Source organism: Oncorhynchus tshawytscha, linkage group LG20 (genome assembly GCF_018296145.1).
Source record: "Oncorhynchus tshawytscha isolate Ot180627B linkage group LG20, Otsh_v2.0, whole genome shotgun sequence".
NCBI classification, from domain to species: Eukaryota; Metazoa; Chordata; class Actinopteri; order Salmoniformes; family Salmonidae; genus Oncorhynchus; species Oncorhynchus tshawytscha.
Genome location: NC_056448.1, coordinates 50,701,516 through 50,728,418, shown reverse-complemented (window position 1 = coordinate 50,728,418; position 26,903 = coordinate 50,701,516). Strand labels below are relative to the sequence as shown.

General features: G+C 42.8%; 1 protein-coding gene across 1 annotated transcript in view; it reads left to right on the top strand.

Moving 5' to 3' along the window:
• The first annotated feature begins 671 nt into the window (after positions 1 to 671).
• Positions 672 to 26,903, top strand: part of LOC112219880 (ciliary neurotrophic factor receptor subunit alpha-like) — a 141,463-nt gene continuing 115,231 nt past the window's right edge. The window contains 1 exon segment of the mRNA XM_042302797.1: positions 672 to 1,066. Within this exon segment, the coding sequence (XP_042158731.1) occupies positions 985 to 1,066 (82 nt within the window). The 5' untranslated portion in view covers positions 672 to 984.

Sequence of the window (26,903 nt, the reverse complement as noted above, 5' to 3'; positions counted from 1 at the left end):
GAGATGTGGGGAGGGGAGATGTGGGGAGGGGAGATGTGGGGAGGTGGGGGTGGGGAGATGTGGGGAGGGGAGATGTGGGGAGGGGAGATGTGGGGTGGTCATCCTCGCTGCGGAATCATTAAACACATATTTAAAAAAAATGTTTTAACCTTTTTTTAAATAGGCAAGTCAGCTAAGAACTAATTAGTATGTACAGTGAAGGCCTACCAATGCCAAATCGGAACGACACTGGGTCAATCATACTTTTACTTTTGATACTTAAATATATTTTAGCAATTACATTAACTTTTATACTTATGTGTATTTAAAACCAAATACGTTTAGAGTTTTACTCAAGTTATATTTTACTGAGTGACTTTCACTTTCACTTGACTCATTTACTAGTAAGTTATCTTTACGTTTACTCACGTATGACAATTGGGTCATTTTTCTACCACCGTCTACAGGCTGCCTGCTGGTCCTTTAAGAGCTGCTGCTGCCTCACCCTGCCCGGGGATGGCCCTCCCACAGATTAGCTGAACAATGCATAGGAAGGAGGACGGACAAACAGAGACGGAGAGAGAGAGATAGGAAAGAGAGAGACAGAGACAGAGGGAGAGAGAGAGAGAGAGAGAGAGAGAGAGAGAGAGAGAGAGAGAGAGAATATTATCTATTTCACTTGCTTTGGCAATGTAAACATATGTTTCCCATGCCAATAAAGCCCCCTAAATTTAAATTGAATTGAGAGAGAGAGAGAAGCAGAGAGTGATAGATTGAGTGAGCAAGGCAGAGGGGGGAGATAGAGGCAGAGAGATAGTGACTGAGAGAGAGAGTGAGAAAGAGAGAAGCAGATAAAGAGTGATAGTAAAAGGAAACAGAGAGAGAAGGGGAAGCCTGTGCTTCAGCTCTGAGGCGCTAACCGTCTCCCTCCAGACTGACCGTGCAGTCCCGCCCCTCCCTGACCCAGCAGGACTCTGACATGCTCCTCTGTGTCTCTGTCTCCAGATGGCCAACACCGTAACGTTGCTGTGCTGTGTAGTGCTAGCTGCTGTGGTGGTGGCATACGCGCAGAGACGCAACCAGACAGGTAAGAACCAACACACTCCTACTACAACTACCCATCTATCCATCTATCCATCTATCCATCTATCTATCTATCTATCTCACTGCTTTTACCCTGCCTGTCTGTCTATTGATGAGATATATATTATATAACAACCTTGTTGCACATGGACTCATTATTGTTGTTGTTGATGTTGTTGTTGTCAGTGTTGTTGTTTTTGTCAGCGGTGTTGTTTGTGTCAGTGTTGGTGTTGTCAAGGTTGTTTTTGTTGTCATTGTTGTTGTTGGTGTTGTTGTTGTTGTTGCTGTCAGTACTGTTGTTGTCAGTGTTGTTGTTGTCAGTGTTGTCAGTGTTGTTGTTGTTGTCAGTGTTGTTGTTGTCAGTGTTTTTGTTGTTGCTGTCAGTGTTGTTGTTGTTAGTGTTGTTCAGCGCCATTCTTGTTGTTTGTTGTTGTTGTTGTTGGCAGCATTGTTGTTGTTGTTTTTGTCAGTGTAGTTGTCAGTGGTGTTGTCGTTATCAGCGGTGTTGTTTGTGTCAGTGTTGGTGTTGTCAGGGTTGTTTTTGTTGTCATTGTTGTTGTTGGTGTTGTTGTTGTTGTTGCTGTCAGTACTGTTGTTGTCAGTGTTGTTGTTGTTGTCAGTGTTGTTTGTGTCAGTGTTGTCAGTGTTGTTGTTGTCAGTTGTTTTTGTTGTCACTGTTTTTGTTGTTGCTATCAGTGTTGTTGTTGTTAGTGTTGTTCTTCTTGTCAGCACCATTCTTGTTGTTTGTTGTTGTTGTTGTTGTTGGCAGCATTGTTGTTGTTGGTATTGTCAGTGTTGTTGTCAGTATTGTTGTTGTTGTTGACTGTGTTGTTGTTGTCAGTATTGTTGTCACCATTGTTGTTGTCAGTATTGTTGTTGTTGTTGTCAGTGTTGTTGTTGTTGATGTTGTCAGTGTTGTCGTTGTTGTTGTTGTCAGCGTCATTGTTGTTGTTGTCAGCATTGTTGTTGTTGATGTTGTCAGTGTTGTTGTTGTCCCTTCTCTTTGGTTCTGTCCTTCGGTCTCTGTTTGCATCAGAACATAGTGTATTGTGTTCTCAGAGCTCAGAGCCTGCTCCCTGTCACCTGACTATGGGGTTTGGAGGCTGAGTGAGACCTCAGAGGCCCTCCTCTCTCCCATCCTCCATTCCTCTCTCCTCCCTCCTCTCTCCCCTCTGAGCAGCAGAGGACTGTCTCCTCTGTCACAAGTAAATGCAAGTAAAACTAAATGCATGCTTTTCAACCGTTCGCTGCTCGCACCCACCCGCCCGACTAGCATCAATACTCTGGACTAGAGGTTGACCGATAATGATTTTTCAACGCCGATACCCGATCCCGATTATTGGAAGACCAAAAAAGCCGATACCGATTAATCGGACGATTTGTATTTATTTATTTATTTGTAATAATGACAATTACAACAATACTGAATGAACACTTATTTTAACTTATTATAATACATCAATAAAATCTATTTAGCCTCAAGTAAATAATGAAACATGTTCAATTTGGTTTAAATAATGCAAAAACAAAGTGTTGGAGAAGAAAGTAAAAGTGCAATATGTGCTATGTAAGAAAGCTAACGTTTCAGTTCCTTGCTCAGAACATGAGAACATATGAAAGCTGGTGGTTCCTTTTAACATGAGTCTTCAATATTCCCAGGTAAGAAGTTTTATGTTGTAGTTATTATAGGACTATTTCCCTCTATACCATTTGTATTTCATTAACCTTTGACTATTGGATGTTCTTATAGGCACTTTAGTATTGCCAGTGTAACAGTATAGCTTCCGTCCCTCTCCTCGCTCCTCCCTGGGCTCGAACCAGCAACACAACGACAACAGCCACCATCGAAGCAGCGTTACCCATGCAGAGCAAGGGGAACAACTGCTAGAAGGCTCAGAGCGAGTGACGTTTGAAACGCTATTAACGCTCGCTAACTAGCTAGCCATTTCACTTTGGTTACACCAGCCTCACCTCGGGAGTTGATAGGCTTGAAGTCATAAACAGCGCAATGTTTGACGCACAACAAAGAGCTGCAAGAGCTGCTGGCAAAACGCACGAAAGTGCTGTTTGAATGAATGTTTATGTGTCTGCTTCTGCCTACCACCGCTCAGTCAGATACTTAGATACTTGTATGCTCGTATGCTCATTCAGATTATATGTAACGCAGGACACGCTAGATAATATCTAGTAATATCATCAACCATGTGTAGTTAACTAGTGATTATGATTGCTTGTTTTTCGTAAAGATAAGTTTAATGCTAGCTAGCAACTTACCTTGGCTTACTGCATTCGCATAACAGGCAGTCTCCTTGTGGAGTGCAACGAGCGAGAGGCAGGTTGCTATTGCGTTGGACCAGTTAACTGTAAGGGTGCAAGATTGGATCCCCCGAGCTGACAATGTGAGAATCTGTCGTTCTGCCCCTGAACAAGGCGGTTAACCCACCGTTCCTAGGCTGTCATTGAAAATAAGAATGTGTTCTTAACTGACTTGCCTAGTGAAATAAAGGTATAAAAAAATAATAATAATACTTTTACAAAATCGGCAAGTCGGCACCCAAAAATACAGATTTCCGATTGTTATGAAAACTTGAAATCGGCCCTAATTCCGATTAATCGGTCGACCTCTAAACTGGACGGTTCTGACTTAGAATATGTGGACAACTACAATAAGCTACGTGTCTGGCTAGATTGTAAACTCTCCTTCCAGACTCATATTAAACATCTCCAATCCAAAATAAAATCTATAATTGTCTTTCTATTTTGCAACAAAGACTCCTTCACTCACGCCGCCAAACATACCCTAGTAAAACTGACTATCCTACCGATCCTCGACTTTGGCGATGCCATTTACAAAATAGCCTCCAACATTCTACTCAGCAAACTGAATGCAGTCTATCACAGTGCCGTCTATTTTGTCACCAAAGCCCCATATACCACCCACCACTGCAACCTGTACAGTTGTGGTCGAAAGTTTTGAGAATGACACACATATTAATTTCCACAAAGTTTGCTGCTTCTTTTGTCTTCAGATATATTTGTCAGATGTTAGTATGGAATACTGAAGTATAATTACAAACATTTCATAAGTATCAAAGGCTTTTATTGACAATTACATTAATTTGATGCAGAGTCAGTTTTGACCCTTCTTTTTCAAGACCTATGCAATCTGCCCTGGCATGCTGTCAATTAACTTCTAGGCCACATCCTGACTGATGGCAGCCCATTCTTGCATAAACAATGCTTGGAGTTTGTCAGAATTTGTGGGTTTTTGTTTGTTCACCCGCCTCTTGAGGATTGACCACAAGTTCTCAATGGGATTAAGGTCTGGGGAGTTTCCTGGCCATGGACCCAAAATATTGATGTTTTTTTAGTTACCAATTTTGCCTTATGGCAAGGTGCTCCATCATGCTGGAAAAGGCATTGTTCGTCACCAAACTGTTCCTGGATGGTTGGGAGAAGTTGCTCTCGGAGGATGTGTTGGGACCATTCTTTATTTATGGCTGTGTTCTTAGGCAAAATTGCGAGTGAGCCCACTCCATTGGCTGAGAAGCAACCCCACACATGAATGGTCTCAGGATTATTTACTGTTGGCATGACACAGGACTGATGGTAGCGCTCACCTTGTCTTCTCCGGACAAGCTTTTTTCCGGATGCCCCAAACAATCGGAATGGGGATTCATCAGAGACAATGACTTTACCCCAGTCCTCAGCAGTTCAATCCCTGTACCTTTTGCAGAATCCGTCCCTGATGTTTTTCCCGGAGAGAAGTGGCTTCAGTGAAATTATTCGCCTCACTGTGTGTGCAGATGCACTCACACAAATCAAATCAAATCAAATCAAATTTATTTATATAGCCCTTCGTACATCAGCTGATATCTCAAAGTGCTGTACAGAAACCCAGCCTAAAACCCCAAACAGCAAGCAATGCAGGTGTAGAAGCACGGTGGCTAGGAAAAACTCCCTAGAAAGGCCAAAACCTAGGAAGAAACCTAGAGAGGAACCAGGCTATGTGGGGTGGCCAGTCCTCTTCTGGCTGTGCCGGGTGGAGATTATAACAGAACATGGCCAAGATGTTCAAATGTTCATAAATGACCAGCATGGTCGAATAATAATAAGGCAGAACAGTTGAAACTGGAGCAGCAGCACAGTCAGGTGGAAGTTGAAACTGGAGCAGCAGCATGGCCAGGTGGACTGGGGACAGCAAGGAGTCATCATGTCAGGTAGTCCTGGGGCATGGTCCTAGGGCTCAGGTCAGTTGAAACTGGAACAGCAGCATGGCCAGGTGGACTGGGGACAGCAAGGAGTCATCACCCCTGCCTGCTGCCATTCCTGAGCAAGCTCTGTACTGGTGATGCCCCGATCCCGCAGCTGAATCAACATAGGAGACGGTCCTGGCACTTGCTGGTCTTTCTTGGGTGCCCTGAAGCCTTCTTCACAACAATTGAACCGCTCTCCTTGAAGTTCTTGATGATCTGATAAATGGTTGATTTAGGTGCAATCTTACTGGCAGCAATACCTTTGCCTGTGAAGCCCTTTTTGTGCAAAGTAATGATGATTGCACGTGTTTCCTTGCAGGTAACCATGGTTGACAGAGGAAGAACAATGATTCCAAGCACCACCCTCCTTTTGAAGCTTCCAGCCTTGTCCTCATCAACACTCACACCTGTGTTAACGAGAGAATCACTGACATGATGTCAGCTGGTCCTTTTGTGGCAGAGCTTAAATGCAGTGGAAATGTTTTTTGGGGAATCAGTTAATTTGTGTGGCAAAGAGGGACTTTGCAATTAATTGCAATTCATCTGATCACTCTTCATAACATTCTGAAGTATATGCAAATTGCCATCATACAAACTGAGGCAGCAGACTGTGAAAATTAATATTTGTGTCATTCTCAAAACTTTTGGCCACGACTTTTACAACTTTTGGCTGTAGTCGGCTGGCTCTCGCTACATATTCGTCGCCAGACCCACTGGCTTCAGGTCATCTATTAGTCTATGCTAGATAAAGCTCTGCCTTATCTCAGCTCACTGGTCACGATAACAACACCCACCTGTAGCACGTGTTCTAGCAGGTATATCTCACTGGTCATCCCCAAAGCCAACACCTACTTTAGCCGCCTTTCCTTCCAGTTCTCTGCTGCCAATGACTGGAACAAATTGCAACAATCGCTGAAGCTGGAGATTTATTTTCCCTTCACTAACTTTAAACATCAGCTATTTAAGCAGCTAACCGATCGCTGCATCTGTACATAGTCCACCTGTAAATCTACCTGTAAACCTTATCCCCGTATTGTTTTTATGTACTTTTCTGCTCTTTTGCACACCAGCATTTCTACTTGCACATCATCATCTGCTCATGTATCACTCCAGTGTTAATCTGCTAAATTGTAATTACTTGCTACTATGGCCTATTTATTGCCTTACCTCCTCACGCCATTTGCACACACTGTATATAGACTTTCTTTTTTTTTCTATTGTGTTATTGACTGTACACTTGTTTATTCCATGTGTAACTCTGTGTTGTTGTTTGTGTTGCACTGCTTTGCTTAATCTTGACCAGGTCTCAGTTGTAAATGAGAACTTGTTCTAAACTGGCTTACCTGGTTAAATAAAGGTGAAATAAAAATAAAATAAAAACGAGATATATCATACACAGATATAGGATGAGAGGGGGGAGTAGCAAGGGATCGAGGGTGGAAGGGAGAGCTTAGACTGCTAGGGTGCTTCTGAGCACTCCAGGCTAGGAGTGTGTGTGTGTCTGTCTCTGTGTTGGCAGCTAACTAGAGGTAACACAGAGACAAACAGATGGTGCTACTGTACAGATTGTCACCTGTCTCTGTGTTGGCAGCTACAGTGGCTTGCGCAATTATTCACCCCCTTGGCATTTTTCCATTTTTTTTGCCTTACAACCTGGAATTAAAATGGATTTTTGGGGGCCTTGTGTCATTTCATTTACACAACATGCCTACCACTTTGGAGATGCAACATATTTTTTAATCTGAAACAAACAAGAAATAAGACAAAAGACTGAAAACTTGAGTCTACATTCACCCTCCCAAAGTCAATACTTTGTAGAGCCACCTTTTGCAGCAATTACAGCTGCAATCCTCTTGGGGTATGTCTGTATAAGCTTGGCACATCTAGCCACTGGGATTTTTGCCCATTCTTCAAGGGAAAACTTCTCCAGTTCCTTCAAGTTGGATGGGTTCTACTGGTGTACAGCAGTCTTTAAGTCATTACACAGATTCTCAATTGGATTGAGGTCTGGGCTTCGACTAGGCCATTCCAAGACATTTCAATATTTCCACATAAACCACCCGAGTGTTGCTTTAGCAGTATGCTTAGGGTTATTGTCCTGCTGGAAGGTGAACCTCCATCCCAGTCTCAAATCTCTGGAAGATTGAAACAGGTTTCTCTCAAGAATTTGCCTGTATCTAATGCTGTCCATCATTCCTTCACTTCTGACCAGTTCCCCATTCCCTGCTGAAGAAAAACATCCCCACAGTATGATGCTGCCACCACCATGCTTCACTGTGGGGATGGTGTTCTCTGGGTGATGAGAGGTGTTGGGTTTGCGCAAGATATAGCGTTTTCCTTGATGGCCAAAAATCAACATTTTAGTCTCATCTGACCAGAGTACTTTCTTCCATATATTTGGGGAGTCTCCCACATACCTTTTGGTGAATACCAAATGTGTTTGCTTCTTTTTATCTTTAAGCAATGGCTTTTTTCTGGCCATTCTTCCATAAAGCCCAACTCTGTGGAGTGTACGGCTTAAAGGGGTCCTATGGACAGATAATCCAATCTCTGCTGTAGAGCTTTGCAGCTCCTTCAGGGTTATCTTTGGTCTCTTTGTTGCCTCTCTGACTAATGCCCTCCTTGCCTGGTCCGTGAGTTTTGGTGGGCGGCCCTCTCTTGGCAGGTTTGTTGTGGTGCCATATTCTTTCAATTTTTTAATAATAGATGTAGTGGTGCTCCATTGGGATGTGAAAAGTTTCTGATATTTTTTTATAACCCAACCCTGATCTGTACTTCTCCACAACTTTGTCCCTGACCTGTTTGGAGAGCTCCTTGGTCTTCATGGTGTCACTTGCTTGGTGGTGCCACTTGCTTAGTGGTGTTGCAGACTCTGGGTCCTTTCAGAACAGGTGTATATTTACTGAGATCATGTGACACTTAGATTGCACACAGGTGGACTTTATTTAACTTGTTATGGCGGCAATCCCAATACCGGGATCGATATGACAACTACCAGTGAAAATGGAGGGAGCCAAATTCAAACCACAGAAATCTCATAATTACAAATACTAAAACATACATGTGTCTTATATGATTTTAAATGTAATCTTTTGTGAATCCCACCAAAGTGTCCGATTTCAAATAGGCTTTTCAGTGAAAGCACTAAATGATTATGTTGGGTCTCCACCAAACCACAAATAGCACAGCCATTTTCCAGAAAAATATAGCATTCACAAAAAGCAGAAATAAAGATAAAATGAATCACTAACCTTGAATTATCTTCATGTTCATGTTACACAATACATGCATGTTTTGTTTGATGAAGTTCATTTATATATTTGTGATTGTAACAGTCAGTCAGCCAGTCATCCAGTCAATCAGTCACTCCGTCTGTCTGTCTCTATTTCTGTAATTGTAACAGTCAGTCAGCCAGTCATCCTCTATTTCTGTGATTGTAACGGTCAGTCAGCCAGTCATCCTCTATTTCTGTGATTGTAACATCCAATCAATCAGTCCAATCAATCACTCAGTCAGTCACTCCGTCTGTCTGTCTCTAATTCTGTGATTGTAACATCCAATCAATCAGTCAGTCAGTCAGCCAGTCAGCCAGTCATCCTCTATTTCTGTGATTGTAACATCCAATCAATCAGTCAGTCAGTCACTCCGTCTGTCTGTCTCTGTTTCTGTGATTGTAACAGTCAGTCAGCCAGTCATCCTCTATTTCTGTGATTGTAACATCCAATCAATCACTCAGTCAGTCACTCCGTCTGTCTGTCTCTGTTTCTGTGATTGTAACAGTCAGTCAGCCAGTCATCCTCTATTTCGGTGATTGTAACATCCAATCAATCAGTCAGTCAGTCACTCCGTCTGTCTGTCTCTATTTCTGTGATTGTAACATCCAATCAATCAGTCAGTCAGTCACTCCGTCTGTCTGTCTCTATTTCTGTGATTGTAACAGTCAGTCAGCCAGTCATCCTCTATTTCTGTGATTGTAACATCCAATCAATCAGTCCAATCAATCACTCAGTCAGTCACTCCGTCTGTCTGTCTCTAATTCTGTGATTGTAACATCCAATCAATCAGTCAGTCAGTCAGCCAGTCAGCCAGTCATCCTCTATTTCTGTGATTGTAACATCCAATCAATCAGTCAGTCAGTCACTGTCTGTCTCTGTTTCTGTGATTGTAACAGTCAGTCAGCCAGTCATCCTCTATTTCGGTGATTGTAACAAATCAATCAGTCAGTCAGTCACTCCGTCTGTCTGTCTCTGTTTCTGTGATTGTAACAGTCAGTCAGCCAGTCATCCTCTATTTCTGTGATTGTAACAGTCAGTCAGCCAGTCATCCTCTATTTCTGTGATTGTAACATCCAATCAATCAGTCAGTCAGTCAGTCACTCCGTCTGTCTGTCTCTATTTCTGTGATTGTAACATCCAGTCAATCAGTCAGTCAGTCACTCTATCTGTCTGTCTCTGTTTCTGTGATTGTAACAGTCAGTCAGCCAGTCATCCTCTATTTCTGTGATTGTAACATCCAATCAATCAGTCAGTCAGTCACTCCATCTGTCTGTCTCTGTTTCTGTGATTGTAACAGTCAGTCAGCCAGTCATCCTCTATTTCGGTGATTGTAACATCCAATCAATCAGTCAGTCAGTCACTCCATCTGTCTGTCTCTGTTTCTGTGATTGTAACAGTCAGTCAGCCAGTCATCCTCTATTTCTGTGATTGTAACATCCAATCAATCACTCAGTCAGTCACTCCGTCTGTCTGTCTCTAATTCTGTGATTGTAACATCCAATCAATCAGTCAGTCAGTCACTCCGTCTGTCTGTCTCTGTTTCTGTGATTGTAACAGTCAGTCAGCCAGTCATCCTCTATTTCTGTGATTGTAACAGTCAGTCAGCCAGTCATCCTCTATTTCTGTGATTGTAACATCCAATCAATCAGTCAGTCAGTCACTCCGTCTGTCTGTCTCTATTTCTGTGATTGTAACATCCAGTCAGTCAGTCAGTCAATCAGTCAGTCAGTCAGTCAGTCACTCCGTCTGTCTGTCTCTATTTCTGTGATTGTAACAGTCAGTCAATAAGTCAGTCAGTCAGTCAGTCAATCAGTCAGTCACTCCGTCTGTCTGTCTCTATTTCTGTGATTGTAACAGTCAGTCAATCAATCAGTCACTCCATCTGTCTCTATTTCTGTGATTGTAACAGTCAGTCAGCCAGTCATCCATGCAACAAAATAGTAGAAACGCCAAGGGGGATGATACTTTAGCAAGGCACAGTAACTAGAGGTAACACAGTGACAGACAGATGGTGCTGCTGTTCAAATTGTCACCTGTCTCTGTTTTGGCAGCTAATTAGAGAAATGTCCTTGTTCTTGAAAGAAAATGAAATATTTTGTCCATTAAAATAACATCAAATTGATCAGAAATACAGTGTAGACATTGTTAATGTTGTAAAGGACTATTGTAGCTGGAAATTACAGATTTCTTATGGAATATATTCATAGGTGTACAGAGGCACATTATCAGCAACCATCACTCCTGTGTTCCAATGGCACATTGTGTTAGCTAATCCAAGTTTATCATTTTAAAAGGATAAATGATCACTAGCAAACCCTTTTGCAAACCCATTTGCAATTACTAATTTCAGCAGAACTGAAAACTGTTGTCCTAGTTGAGTATCTGGATAATAGCCAGGATAGATAATGGACAGTAACAGCAGTATACTGTAGGTAGGGGTAAAGGATAGATAATATACAATAACAATAGTCTACTGTAGGTAGGGGTAAAGGATAGATAATAGACAGTAACTGTCACGCCCTGGCCTTAGTATTCTGTGTTTTCTTTATTATGTTGGTTAGGCCAGGGTGTGACATGGGTGATTATGTGTTTGTCATGTCTAGGGGTTTTGTAGATTGATGGGGTTGTGTTTAGTGTAGTATTCTAGGTAAGTCTATGGTTCCCTAGAGTGGTTCTCAATCAGAGGCAGGTGTTTATCGTTGTCTCTGATTGGGAACCATATTTAGGCAGCCATATTCTTTGGGTATTTTGTGGGTGATTGTTTCCTGTCTTTGTGTTTTGCACCAGTTAGGACTGTTTCGTTTTTTCCACGGTTTCTTATTTTGTATAGTGTTCACGTTATCATCTTTATTAAAGATGTTCAACCATAACCACGCTGCATTTTGGTCTTCCTTTCCTTCCCAGGAAGAAAACCGTTACAGTAACAGCAGTATACTGTAGGTAGCGGTAAATGATAGATAATAGACAGTAACAGCAGTATACTGTAGGTAGGGGTAAAGGATAGATCATAGACAGTAACAGCAGTATACTGTAGGTAGGGGTAAAGGATAGATAATAGACAGTAACAGCAGTATACTGTAGGTAGGGGTAAAGGATAGATAATAGACAGTAACAGCAGTATACTGTAGGTAGGGGTAAAAGATAGATAATAGACAGTAACAGCAGTATACTGTAGGTAGGGGTAAAGGATAGATAATAGACTGTAACAGCAGTATATGTGATGAGTCAAAAGAGTTAGTGCAAAAATGGTCAATGCTGATAGTCCATGAAGCAATTGGTTAACTGTTTAACTAACTATTTAGCAGGCCCTCCGTATCCTGTAGTCCACGAACAGCTCCTTTGTCTTGCTGATATTCAGGGAGAGGTTGTTGTCCTTGCAACACACTGCCAGGTCTCTGACTCTTGTCGTCAGCAAACTTGATGATAGTTTTGATTTGTGGCCACGCAGTCCTGGGTGAACAGGGATTAAAGCAGGGGGCTAAGCATGCAACCCTGGGGACCTCCGTGCGGAGGAGTCATCATGACAGATATGTTATTGCCTACCTCTACCACCTGGGGGCGGTAAGTGTTTAGTCCCAGGGTCCTTTTCTTAGTGATGAGCTTTGAGTGCACTATGGTGTTGAATTCTGAGCTGTAGTCAATGAACAGCATTCTCACGTAGGTGTTCCTTTTGTCCAGGTAGAAAAGGGCAGTGTGGAGTGCTATAAAGATTGTGTCATCTGTGGATCTGTTGGGGCTTTGTACGAATTGTAGTGGGTCCAGGGGATGGTGGTTTGGATGTGAGCCATGACCTGCCTTTCAAAGAATTTCATGGCTGCAGATGTGAGTGCTATGGGGCGATAGTCATTTAGACAGCTTACCTTAGTGTTCTTGGGCACATGGAATATGGTGGTCTGTTTGAAATATGTTGGTATTACAGACGGGGTCAGAGAGAGGTTGAAAATGTCAGAGATGACACTTGCCAGCTGGTTAGCATGCATGGTCTGATTATGTGTCCTGGTATTCCGTCTGGCCCTTGCGAAAGTTAACCTGCTTAAAGGTCTTACTCACATCGGCTACAGAGAGCGTGATCACATGGTCTTCCGGAACAGCTGGTGATCTCATGCATAGTTCAGTATTGCTTGTCTTGAAGCATAGAAGTTATTTAGCTCGTCTGGTAGGCTCGCGTCACTGGACAGCACTTGGCTGGGTTTCCCTTTGCCCTGCGACATCTGACCAGCGTCAGAGACAATGTATTAGGATTCTATCTTAGTCCTGTATCAACGCTTTGTCTGTTTGATTGTTCGTTGGAGGGCGTAGTGGGATTTCTTCTATGCGTCTGGGTTAGTGTCCCGCTCCTTGAAAGCTGCTGCTCTAGATGGGATACTGCATTTAAAAAATCTTCAACCAATACAGATGAAGCAAGACAACTGGATGAAGCAAGACCGCTACATAAAGCAAGGGCAGACATTTTCTATATAATTATCAGCTAACTGAATCGTATTAATTTAACTGATAAGTATTGTAGTTTAGCAACAACATCACCAATACAAGGACCCAACCATCTGGTCAATAACAACATCCCCAACACAAAGACCCAACTTTCTGACGCCACACACTGGGATAAAAAAATGCTCAGAGTAACTTTTACGGTATTTCTCAGTAAGCATTCTTAATTATGCTCTAAGTTCATTCTCAGAAGTTATTCTCTTGAGTACGTTCTTATCAGCTAGCTATATGTGAATCACATTAATCTAGCTAGCAAGCGAGTTTTTTCAAGTAAAGAAAAACACCTAAATCTAGTGTTAGTTTGCAATATAGATGGCCAACGTTAGAAACAAATTATTAGCGTGTAGCTACCTAGCTACCAATTCGTCATCAGTTAACCTGCGAACTATGACACTGTTGTGGATATTGTAGGATGTTAAACATGCCAGAATTAACACAGTATGTATTTATTAACTTATAAACTATTGTAGTCAGGATATATGAGATGTGAATGTGCACTCGCTACAGGTCAAAACCAGAGCTATTGTTTTCAATACCTTTTGCATCATTTTTACCGTGTTTGTTTTTCAACAATCCTGGGATGCTTCGAAATGTGCACAAACAAGATACGCATCTGAGAACTTTCCTCTGCGCACCTTTTTACTTTCATTTGGACCAGGGGCAGCACCCACACACATTCATGCCTCCTCCTTCATGCTTCACGGTGGGAACCATACATGCAGAGATAATCTGTTCACCTTCTCTGCATTTAACAAAGACACAACGGTTGGAACAATAACAATTATTTGGACTCATCAGACCAATGGACAGATTTACACCAGTCTAATGTCCTTTGCTCTTGTTTCCTGGCCAAAGCAAGTCTCTTCTTCTATCAGTATAACTCCAACCTATCAGTATAACTCTAACCCTTCTATCGGTATAACTCTAACCCTTCTATCAGTATAACTCTAACCTATCAGTATAACTCTAACCCTTCTATCAGTATAACTCTAACCCTTCTATCAGTATAACTCTAACCCTTCTATCAGTATAACTCTAACCTATCAGTATAACTCTAACCCTTCTATCAGTATAACTCTAACCCTTCTATCAGTATAACTCTAACCCTTCTATCGGTATAACTCTAACCCTTCTATCAGTATAACTCGAACCCTTCTATCAGTATAACTCTGTATTTCTGATCAATTGATGTTGTTTTAGGGATGGAGGAGGGATGGAGGAGGGACAGAGGAGGGATGGAGGAGGGATGGCGGAGGGATGGAGGAGGGATGGAGGAGGGATGGAGGAGGGATGGAGGAGGGACTTAGGAGGGACGGAGGAGGGATTTAGGAGGGCCTTAGGAGGGACGGAGCAGGGACGGTGGTATGAAAGATGGAATAATAGACAGATTAAATATTAGAATCCGGAGAAAACTGGTTGTAAGAACTGTGTGTCTGTGTGCCTTGTCTGTGTGTGCCGTGTGTGTGTGCCGTGTGTGTGTGTGTGTGTGTGCGCGCACCAATACTCTCCGGCCTGGCCCTCTTAACCCTCAGCTCATTCGGAATTCAGCAGCAGGGCCTGTGAGTCTGGAGTGGTGCGGTGGGGTGACACAGAGAAACTTATTCATACATATTGGGGGTACAGCAAGGTGAGCCTGGCCTAATGATAATTTGCTAAAGTATAAATGGATAATTTAACATCTGTTGGCTACAGTCCCAGCCTGCTTCACCCTCTGACCCCTCCTATTATGAGGAGCTGGATCAATCTTTCAGACTGGAACAAGGCTAACAGACTACTGCTGTAGCGAGAACTTAACAGAACACAACAGAGGAGAGGACAGGCTAGGAGAGGAGAGGAGGGGCCTTGTCTGTGTGTGCCGTGGAGAGGAGAGGTGAGGTGAGTGAGGAGGCCTGGCCCTCTTAGCTCATTCGGAGAGGAGAGGAGAGGGAGAGGAGAGGAGGGAGGGAAAGGAGATACATAGGGAGGAGAGGAGAGGAGAGGAAAGAGGAGAGGAGAGGAGAGGAGAGGGAGAGGAGAAGGCTAACAGACTACTGCTGTAGCGAGAACTTAACAGAACACACCAGAGGAGAGGAGGAGGCTAGGAGAGGGAGAGGAGGGGGAGGAGAGGAGAGGAGAGGAGAGGAGAGGAGAGGAGAGGAGAGGAGAGGAGAGGAGAGGAGAGGAGAGGAGAGGAGAGGAGAGAGGAGAGGAGAGGGAGAGGAGAGGAGGAGGAGAGGAGAGGAGACAGTGTAGAAGGGGAGGAGAGGAAAGGAGAGGAGAGAAGAGGAGACGACAGTGGAGAAGGGGAGGAGAGGAGAGGACAGGAGATGAGAGGAGAGGACGCTAGAACACTTTAGCCCAGCAAGGAGGTCTTAAGCTGTAGGACATTAGTGTCTAGGGTTATGGTCATTGTAGGGCAGGGTTAACCTACAGAGGGGGTAGTCAGATTTGGCGCATAGCCAGAAAACATAGAGTAGGCCAATTCAGGCCATAAGCAACAAAGAAAATGCTCACCCAGAAGCGGCGCTCCTAGTGGCCGGGGACTTTAATGCAGCCAAACTTAAATCAGTTTAAACAAATTTTTACCTGCATGTCACATGTGCAAGCAGGGAAAAATCTCCATAGTGACTGTACATATCTGTACATATCCCAACCAGAAGCCATGGATTACAGGCAGCATCCGCATCGAGCTAAAGGCTAGAGCTGCTGCTTTCAAGGAGAGGGAGACTAATTCAGACCCTTTTAACTAATCTTGCTATGCCCTCAGATGAGCCATCCAACAAACAAAGTGTCAATACAGGTTTAAGACTGAATCCTACTACACCGGCTCTGACGTTCGTCGGATGTGGCAGGTTTTGAAAACTATTACGGACTACAAAGGGAAACCCAGACGCGAGCTGCCCAGTGACGCGAGCCGACCAGACGAGCTAAATGCCTTTTATGCTCGCTTCGAGGCAAGCAACACAAAATCATGCACGACAGCACCAGCTGTTCTGCTGTTCTGGATGACTATGTGAGAACGCTCTCGGTAGTCGATGTGAACAAAACCTTTAAACAGGGCCCCAATAACATCGACTGGGCTGTATTAGAGTGGGTCGAGAGTTTCAAGTACCTTGGTGTCCACATCACCAATGAACTATCATGGTCGAAGCACACTAAGACAGTCGTGAAGAGGGCACGACAAAACCTTTTCCCCCTCAGGAGACTGAAAATATTTGGCATGGGCCCCCAGATCCTCAAAACGTTCTACAGCTGCACCATCGAGAGTATCCTGACCGGTTGCTCTCGATGGTATGGCAACTGCTCGGCATCTGAATGTAAGGCGCTACAGAGGTTAGTGCGAATAGCCCAGTACATCACTGGGGCCAAGCTTCCTGCCATCCAGGACCTATATAATAGGCGGTGTCAAAGGAAACCCCTTAAAATTGTCATAGACTGTTTTCTCTGCTACTCCATGGCAAGCGGTACCGGAGCGCCAAGTCGTGGACCAAAAGGCTCCTCAACAGCTTCTACCCCCAAGCCATTAGACTGCTGAACAATTCATAAAAATCCCCACTGTACAATTTACATTGACTACCCCAACTTTTTCTACACTGCTGCTACTCGCTGTTTGTTTGTTATCTATGCATACTCACTTCACCCCAACCTACATGTACAGATGACTTAAACTAGCCTGTACCCCCGCACACTGACTCGGTACCGGTGCCCCCTGTATATAACCTCGTTATTGTTATTCTTATTATGTTACTTTTTATTATTATTTTTATTTTAGCGAACTTGGTAAATATTTTCTTCTTCTTGATCTGCACTGTTGGTTAATAAGGGCTTCTAAGTAAGCATTTCCCGGTAAAGTCTACACTTGTTACATTCGGCGCATATGACTAATAGAGTTTGATTTGATTCATATTCTGTTCTTCTGAAAAACATTTTCTTCATGTCATAATGTTTCTTTAGACCTGACTAAAATACATAATGGATTTATTGTGATGGTTTATATTAAACTGAATTATTCTACAGCCTTCAGGTTGGTGTCTGTAACTGGAATACCCTCAGGTTGGTGTCTATAACTGGAATACCTTCAGGTTGGTGTCTAAAACTGGAATACCTTCAGGTTGGTGTCTGTAACTGGAACACCTTCAGGTTGGTGTCTGTAACTGGAATACCTTCAGGTTGGTGTTTGTAACTGGAATACCTTCAGGTTGGTGTCTGTAACTGGAATACCTTCAGGTTGATGTCTGTAACTGGAATACCTTCAGGTCGGTGTCTGTAACTGGAATACCTTCAGGTCGGTGTCTGTAACTGGAATACCTTCAGGTTGGTGTCTGTAACTGGAATACCTTCAGGTTGGTGTCTGTAACTGGAATACCTTCAGGTTTGTGTCTGTAACTGGAATACCTTCAGGTTGGTGTTTGTAACTGGAATACCTTCAGGTCAGTGTCTGTAACTGGAATACCTTCAGGTCGGTGTCTGTAACTTGAATACCTTCAGGTTGGTGTCTGTAACTGGAATACCTTCAGGTTGGTGTCTGTAACTGGAATACCTTCAGGTCGGTGTCTGTAACTGGAATACCTTCAGGTTGGTGTCTGTAACTGGAATACCTTCAGGTTGGTGTCTGTAACTGGAATACCTTCAGGTTGGTGTCTGTAACTGGATAAACTTCAATATGGAGTCTGTCCTTGGTAGGGTTGTGGCGGTCATGACATTTTGTCAGCCGGTTATTGTCTTGCCAAAGACTGTTGGTTTTACGGTAACTGACCATTAATGAACATAAACATGTTTAGCCTCCACAGCCCTAACCATGTGTTTGTTGTATTTAGTACTATTCCACTGATTCTGCTCCAGCCATTAGCAGGAGCCTGCCTCCCCTGCTTGAGTGTGTGTACAAATAATTCTAACAATAACAATCAATGTTACACAGTCTATTACATTTGCAACATGACCCATGTCCAATCAATACACATTGTAGATAAAATGCATGTTTAGGTTCAAATAAGAATTTCAGCTTCAAAATGAAGTCATGCAAAAGACTAACAAAAAACAAGGAACACCCAAATAAACAAAACCTTTTAAACTACAATCACTGCCGAGCCACTGCCTGTTCACCCCGCTATCATCCAGAAGGCGAGGTCAGTACAGGTGCATCAAAGCTGGGACCGAGAGACTGAAAAACAGCTTCTATCTCAAGGCCATCAGACTGTTAAACAGCCACCACTAACATTGAGTGGCTGCTGCCAACACACTGACACTGACTCAACTCCAGCCACTTTAATAATGGGAATTGATGGGAAATGTAAATATATCACTAGCCACTTTAAACAATGCTACCTTATATAATGTTACTTACCCTACATTATTCATCTCATATGCATACGTATATACTGTACTCTATATCATCGACTGCATCCTTATGTAATACATGTATCACTAGCCACTTTAACTATGCCACTTTGTTTACATACTCATCTCATATGTATATACTGTACTCGATACCATCTACTGTATCTTGCCTATGCTCCTCTGTACCATCACTCATTCATATATCCTTATGTACATATTCTTTATCCCCTTACACTGTGTATAAGATAGTAGTTTTGGAATTGTTAGTTAGATTACTTGTTGGTTATTACTGCATTGTCGGAACTAGAAGCACAAGCATTTCGCTACACTCGCATTAACATCTGCTAACCATGTGTATGTGACAAATAAAATTTGATTGGATTTGATTTGATTTGATTTCACAGCAGCTAAAGCTGAGGAATGGGATAGCCCAATCACAGTAGTCCTGCCAATTAAAACTGAGCAATGGGATAGCCCAATCACAGTTGTCCTGCCAATTAAAACTGAGGAATGGGATAGCCCAATCACACCAGCCCTGACAAATAAAGCTGAGGAATCAAATTAAATCAAATATTAGTCAAATTATTAGTCTGAATACAACAGGTGTAGACCTTACAGTGAAATGCTTCCTTACGAAACACTAACCGACAATGCAGTTTAAAACAATACAGATAAGAATAAGAGATAAAAGTAACAAGGAATTAAAGAGGAGCAGTAAAAAATAACAATATATACAGTGGGGTGTGGAGGCTATATACAGGGTATTACGGTACAGAGTCAATGTGGAGACTATATACAGGGTATTACGGTACAGAGTCAAATTGGAGGCTATATACAGGGTATTACAGTACAGAGTCAATGTGGAGGCTATATACAGGGTATTACGGTACAGAGTCAATGTGGAGGCCATATACAGGGTATTACGGTACATAGTCAAAGTGGAGGCTATATACAGGGTATTACGGTACAGAGTCAATGTGGAGACTATATACAGGGTATTACAGTACAGAGTCAATGTGGAGGCTATATACAGGGTATTACGGTACATAGTCAAAGTGGAGGCTATATACAGGGTATTACGGTACAGAGTCAATGTGGAGACTATATACAGGGTATTATGTTACAGAGTCAATGTGGAGGCTATATACAGGGTATTACGGTACAGAGTCAATGTGAAGGCTATATACAGGTGGTACCGGTACAGAGTCAATGTGCGGGGCCACCGGCTATTTGAGGTAGTATGTACATGTAGGAAGTTAGTGACTATGCACAGATATGCATAGATAACAACAGAGAGTGGCAGTGGTGTGGAAAGGTGGCGGGGATGTGAATAGTCTGGGTAGCCATTTGACTAGATGTTCAGGAGTCTTATGACTTGGGGGTAGAAGCTGTTTAGAAGCTTCTTGGACCTAGACTTGGCACTCCGGTACTTGGCACTCCGGTACTCCGGTTTGCAGTGTGGTAGCAGAGAGAACAGTCTATGACTAGGTTGGCTCGAGTCTTTGACAATTTTCATTGCCTTCCTCTGACACCACCTGGTATAGAGGTCGTGTAGGGCAGGAAGCTTGGCCCCAGTGATGTACAGGGCCATTTGCACTACCCTCTGTAATGCCTTGCGGTCAGAGGCCGAGCAGTTGCCATACCAGGCAGTGATGCACCCGGTCAGGATGCTTTCGATGCTGCAGCTGTAGAATCTTTTGAGGATCTCAGGACCCATGCCAAATCTTTTCAGTCTCCTGAGGGGAAATAGGTTTTGCCGTGCCCACTTCATGACATAATGGTGTGCTTGGACCATGTTAGTTTGTTGGTGATGTGGACACCATGGAACTTGAAACTCCCGACCTGCTCCACTGCAGCCACGTCGATGAGAATGGGGACGTGCTCGGTCCTGTTTTTCCTGTAGTCCACAATCATCTCCATTGTCTTGATCACATTGAGGGAGAGGTTGTTGTCCTTGCACCACACGGTCAGGTCTCTGACCTCCTCCCTATAGGATGTCTCGTTGTTGTCGGTGATCAGGCCTACCACTGTGTCATCGGCAAATGTAATGATGGTGTTGAAGTCATGCCAGGCTTTGCAGTCATGAGTGAACAGGGAGTACAGGAGGAGGCTGCACACGCACCCTGAGGGGCCCCTGTGTTGAGGATCAGCATTCCGGATGTGCTGTTAACTACCCTTACCACCTGGGGGCAACCCGTCAGGAAGTCCAGGAGCCAGTTGCGGAGGGAGGTGCATCAAAGTCCCCGGCTACTAGAAGAGCCGCCTTTGGGTCAGCGTTTTCTTGTTTGCTTATTGCGGAATACAGCTCATTTAATGCTATCTTTGGGAAGCATAATAACATTAGCCCCACCAAATAAAGTGGATGAATGGGGTAGCAAAATCACAGCAGCCCTACTAATTCAAGCTGAGGAATGGGGTAGCAAAACCACAGCAGCCCTACTAATTATAGCTGAGGAATGGGGTAGCAAAACCACAGCAGCCCTACTAATTAAAGCTGAGGAATGGGGTAGCAAAACCACAGCAGCCCTACTAATTAAAGCTGAGGAATGGGGTATTAAAACCACAGCAGCCCTACTAATTAAAGCTGAGGAATGGGGTAAAAACCACAGCAGCCCTACTAATTAAAGCTGAGGAATGGGGTAGCAAAACCACAGCAGCCCTACTAATTATAGCTGAGGAATGGGGTAGCAAAACCACAGCAGCCCTACTAATTAAAGCTGAGGAATGGGGTAGCAAAACCACAGCAGCCCTACTAATTAAAGCTGAGGAATGGGGTAGCAAAACCACAGCAGCCCTACTAATTATAGCTGAGGAATGGGGTAGCAAAACCACAGCAGCCCTACTAATTAAAGCTGAGGAATGGGGTATTAAAACCACAGCAGCCCTACTAATTAAAGCTGAGGAATGGGGTAGCAAAACCACAGCAGCCCTACTAATTAAAGCTGAGGAATGGGGTAGCAAAACCACAGCAGCCCTACTAATTAAAGCTGAGGAATGGAGTAGCAAAACCACAGCAGCCCTACTAATTAAAGCTGAGGAATGGGGTAGCAAAACCACAGCAGCCCTACTAATTAAAGCTGAGGAATGGGGTATTAAAACCACAGCAGCCCTACTAATTAAAGCTGAGGAATGGGGTAGCAAAACCACAGCAGCCCTACTAATTATAGCTGAGGAGGAAATGAATGGGGTAGCAAAACCACAGCAGCCCTACTAATTAAAGCTGAGGAATGGGGTAGAAAAACCACAGCAGCCCTACTAATTAAAGCTGAGGAATGGGGTAGAAAAACCACAGCAGCCCTACTAATTAAAGCTGAGGAATGGGGTAGAAAAACCACAGCAGCCCTACTAATTAAAGCTGAGGAATGGGGTAGCAAAACCACAGCAGCCCTACTAATTAAAGCTGAGGAATGGGGTAGCAAAGCCACAGCAGCCCTTACTAATTAAAGCTGAGGAATGGGGTAGCAAAACCACAGCAGCCCTACTAATTAAAGCTGAGGAATGGGGTAGCAAAACCACAGCAGCCCTACTAATTAAAGCTGAGGAATGGGGCAGAAGAAAAGTAACCTCTTTACCCTCTACACCCTCAAACCCTACCAGGTATCAATTTTCTACCTGAATGTATGTTAACCAACAACAACTAAGTGGCCTGGAACCCAAATGGTCCATATAAACAATCCAGCATGTTTTAGAGTGCACGCTTTTGTCAGTAGCATTGTGTCAGGAGTCCCAACTCCAAGGACAACGCTATTTTACTATTGAACTATGACTTCTTTCTTAGGAGTGGAGTACAAAACCCTTCCATTACAAAGGAGAGGTTTTAGTGATTCGGGGTTGTTAGTGTCCCTCTGTTCCTCCCCAGCTGCTCATTTAACTTTCCCCTCACATCCTACAGAATGGGTTCTATATTATAGTCTGCTATAAACAGGAAAACTGAATTTAATAACAATAATAATCATAATCTATTTTGTAGACCTCTGGGAATCCATTGATTCAAGAGTTGAAAATAATATGCATTCTAAATGAGGGAAACAGATTGTTTAGTCTAATCAGGACAGTTTGTGTTGAGATATGTATGTGTTGTGTGTGCGTGTCTGCGTGTGTGAGTGTGTGTGAGTCACGCTCCTGCTTCTATTTGAATGCCAGTGTATAAACAGACATAGTCTCTGCTAAGTGACCGGAATGCACTATATTAATTCCTTCAAGCTGTCTGTTTGTCTGTTTATCTGCCTCGTGATGTGTAAAACAACCAGCTCTCTTAGTGCTGGTAACAGGGACTGACTAACAGAGAGGCTGAGGTATGTCTCTCACCATGTTCATTTTGACATAAAGTCTATAAACGAATACTTGAGCCGGTGAAAAATATGTCTATGTACTTGAACAAGATACTTGACCCCTAATCTGCTCCAGGATCTATCATACTACTATAGTAAATCACCACCTACATTACTACTATTTTATACCATGTAAAACAACACATTACACTGCAGCTATCATAATACTATGGCTGACCCTGTAAAACAACACATTACACTGCACCTATCATAATACTATGGCTGACCCTGTAAAACAACACATTACACTGCACCTATCATAATACTATGGCTGACCCTGTAAAACAACACATTACACTGCACCTATCATAATACTATGGCTGACCCTGTAAAACAACACATTACACTGCACCTATCATAATACTATGGCTGACCCTGTAAAACAACACATTACACTGCCCTATCATAATACTATGGCTGACCCTGTAAAACAACACATTACACTGCACCTATCATACTACTATGGCTGACCCTGTAAAACAACACATTACACTGCACCTATCATAATACTATGGCTGACCCTGTAAAACAACACATTACACTGCACCTATCATAATACTATGGCTGACCCTATAAAACAACACATTACACTGCACCTATCATAATACTATGGCTGACCCTGTAAAACAACACATTACACTGCACCTATCATACTACTATGGCTGACCCTGTAAAACAACACATTACACTGCACCTATCATAATACTATGGCTGACCCTGTAAAACAACACATTACACTGCACCTATCTAACACTATGGCTGACCCTGTAAAACAACACATTACACTGCACCTATCATAATACTATGTCTGACCCTGTAAAACAACACATTACACTGCAGCTATCATAATACTATGGCTGACCCTGTAAAACAACACATTACACTGCACCTATCATAATACTATGGCTGACCCTGTAAAACAACACATTACACTGCACCTATCATAATACTATGGCTGACCCTGTAAAACAACACATTACACTGCACCTATCATAATACTATGGCTGACCCTGTAAAACAACACATTACACTGCCCCTATCATAATACTATGGCTGACCCTATAAAACAACACATTACACTGCAGCTATCATAATACTATGGATGACCCTATAAAACAACACATTACACTGCACCTGTTCAGTGTCTAGTGTTTTCCTCCAACTTTATTAATCAGTTTCTTTCTTCCATTACTTACACACACCTGGGTAGAAGTATTCGAATATTAATCGCTGGGTACTCACCGGCCACCCGACCTCCCAGAATACCCTGAGACGGCAGAACAGTGGACTAGCTTTTTCGGTGAGGCAAGGAGCTGACGTGGCAGGGTCTTAGTGAGATTAAGACGCAGGTCGAGCTGTCCTCCATTACTGAGCATACTACTCGTCAATGTTCAATCATTAAAGAACAAACTTGACGAACTCAGAGCGAGGATGGACTTGATCCTATAACATGCTCTGTTTTTCTGAGACTTGGCTTTCCTCCAACATCCAGATGGATTATATTCAACCAGCGGGTTTTACAGTTTTTCGAGCAGATAGAAAGGAAACTCTCTCTGGCAAGAGCAAAGGTGGTTGGCTCTGCTTTATGACCAACACATGGTGCGACGGAGGAAACGTACAGGAACTTCTGTTCCCATGACTTGGTCATCAAATGTTGCCCCTTCCAAGAGAGTTCTCAGGAATTACCGCCATGGCTGTGTACATCCTGCCCCAAGCCAACATCAAAAAGGCTCTCGAAGATCTTCAATGGACCCTGGACATTCATTGTTGTGGGGGACTTTTACAAAACTCATTTCAGAACCAAGCTCCCAAATTATTACCAACACATTGACTGTCTAACTCAATGGAAATTCTACCTTTGACCACCGCTACATGCCTTTTAGACAGGGGTATGCTGTAAGGCCCTCTCCCATACCCCTTTCGGAAAATCTGACCAAGATTCCGTCTTTATTCTCCCCGTTGTCGTGATTTTACTTTCAATAATCTGATGATTGTTATTTATTTAATCCACTATGTTTAATTGTTACCCGATTAAATTAATCATGTAACAATTAACTCATTAGGATTCAGGGCACCACGGAAGAGTTTGTTTAAAGATTTACCATCTCCTGAATTAAACTCTATAAGATATATATCTATTACATCTCCTGAATTAAACTCTAGAATATATACAGTGCCTTGCGAAAGTATTCGGCCCCCTTGAACTTTGGGACCTTTTGCCACATTTCAGGCTTCAAACATAAAGATATAAAACTGTATTTTTTTGTGAAGAATCAACAACAAGTGGGACACAATCATGAAGTGGAACGACATTTATTGGATATTTCAAACTTTTTTAACAAATCAAAAACTGAAAAATTGGGCGTGCAAAATTATTCAGCCCCCTTAAGTTAATACTTTGTAGCGCCACCTTTTGCTGCGATTACAGCTGTAAGTCGCTTGGGGTATGTCTCTATCAGTTTTGCACATCGAGAGACTGAAATTTTTTCCCATTCCTCCTTGCAAAACAGCTCGAGCTCAGTGAGGTTGGATGGAGAGCATTTGTGAACAGCAGTTTTCAGTTCTTTCCACAGATTCTCGATTGGATTCAGGTCTGGACTTTGACTTGGCCATTCTAACACCTGGATATGTTTATTTTTGAACCATTCCATTGTAGATTTTGCTTTATGTTTTGGATCATTGTCTTGGCTGGGCCTCTTGGCTGCATCTCTGATCAGTCTTCTCCTTGTATGAGCTGAAAGTTTAGAGGGAGAGCCAGGTCTTGGTAGATTTGCAGTGGTCTGATACTCCTTCCATTTCAATATTATCGCTTGCACAGTGCTCCTTGGGATGTTTAAAGCTTGGGAAATCTTTTTGTATCCAAATCCGGCTTTAAACTTCTTCACAACAGTATCTCGGACCTGCCTGGTGTATTCCTTGTTCATCATGATGCTCTCTGCGCTTTTAACGGACCTCTGAGACTATCACAGTGCAGGTGCATTTAAACGGAGACTTGATTACACACAGGTGGATTGTATTTATCATCATTAGTCATTTAGGTCAACATTGGATCATTCAGAGATCCTCACTGAACTTCTGGAGAGAGTTTGCTGCACTGAAAGTAAAGGGGCTGAATAATTTTGCACGCCCAATTTTTCAGTTTTTGATTTGTTAAAAAAGTTTGAAATATCCAATAAATGTCGTTCCACTTCATGATTGTGTCCCACTTGTTGTTGATTCTTCACAAAAAAGTACAGTTTTATATCTTTATGTTTGAAGCCTGAAATGTGGCAAAAGGTCGCAAAGTTCAAGGGGGCCGAATACTTTCGCAAGGCACTGTATCTATTACATCTATAAGTTATCTATCACATCCATAAAACAGTCAACGTGTTAATCATGAACTCTTATCAAATCGTCATTCTGAACAGTCGCAACCTCCTGCATCTGCAAGAACCCCAGCCTTACTTATGATTCAGTACGACACAAATTGGTTTAATTATTTATTTACTAGCTAACAAAATAATAACACAGAATAAACATACACCCTTTACATGAGAAAAAGGTCCCTATTGGACTGACAAAATATGATGGCTTGTTACAACATAGACAGAGAGGGGGGGAGAAAAGAGGCACACTTATCATCGAGGACATTTCAGAACTATTCTCACAGTAACATTAGTCATAAAGCACACAAACCACCGCCCGTTTAGAATAAGAAATCATGAATGTATTTACGCGTGGGTGTCTTTCTCTGTTGTGTAGTCCTGAACAGAACTAGAGTTCACTCTGTTCCATTCGCTCCTGGAGCTGCTTATTTGAAGAAAAGCCATCAGCCATGCCGATGGCTCCAATGGGATGATGAGAGTAGTGTACTACGGGGATTTGACAAGGGTAGATGGTTTGAAGAGTTTGAGATATTTTACTCAGGACAGCTAATCAGCTGATTGTCTGAGAGGGGAGTTTGTAGCCTCTTCCTCTGTGTGTTGATTATTCAGGGTTCAGGATTCAGATTCACTTTGGACATGAGCTGCAGCTCGCCGTCTCTCTGGTCTAAAGGAAGGTTTACTTCTCCACCTTGTGTTGAGGTTCAAAGTTCCAACCCTTTTAAACGTGTAGCTACCCTAATCACATTTCCTGGTCTAATATTAATTTCAAAATCAAGGCTTTCTATGCACTTTGTCCAAAAGGGATGGTTC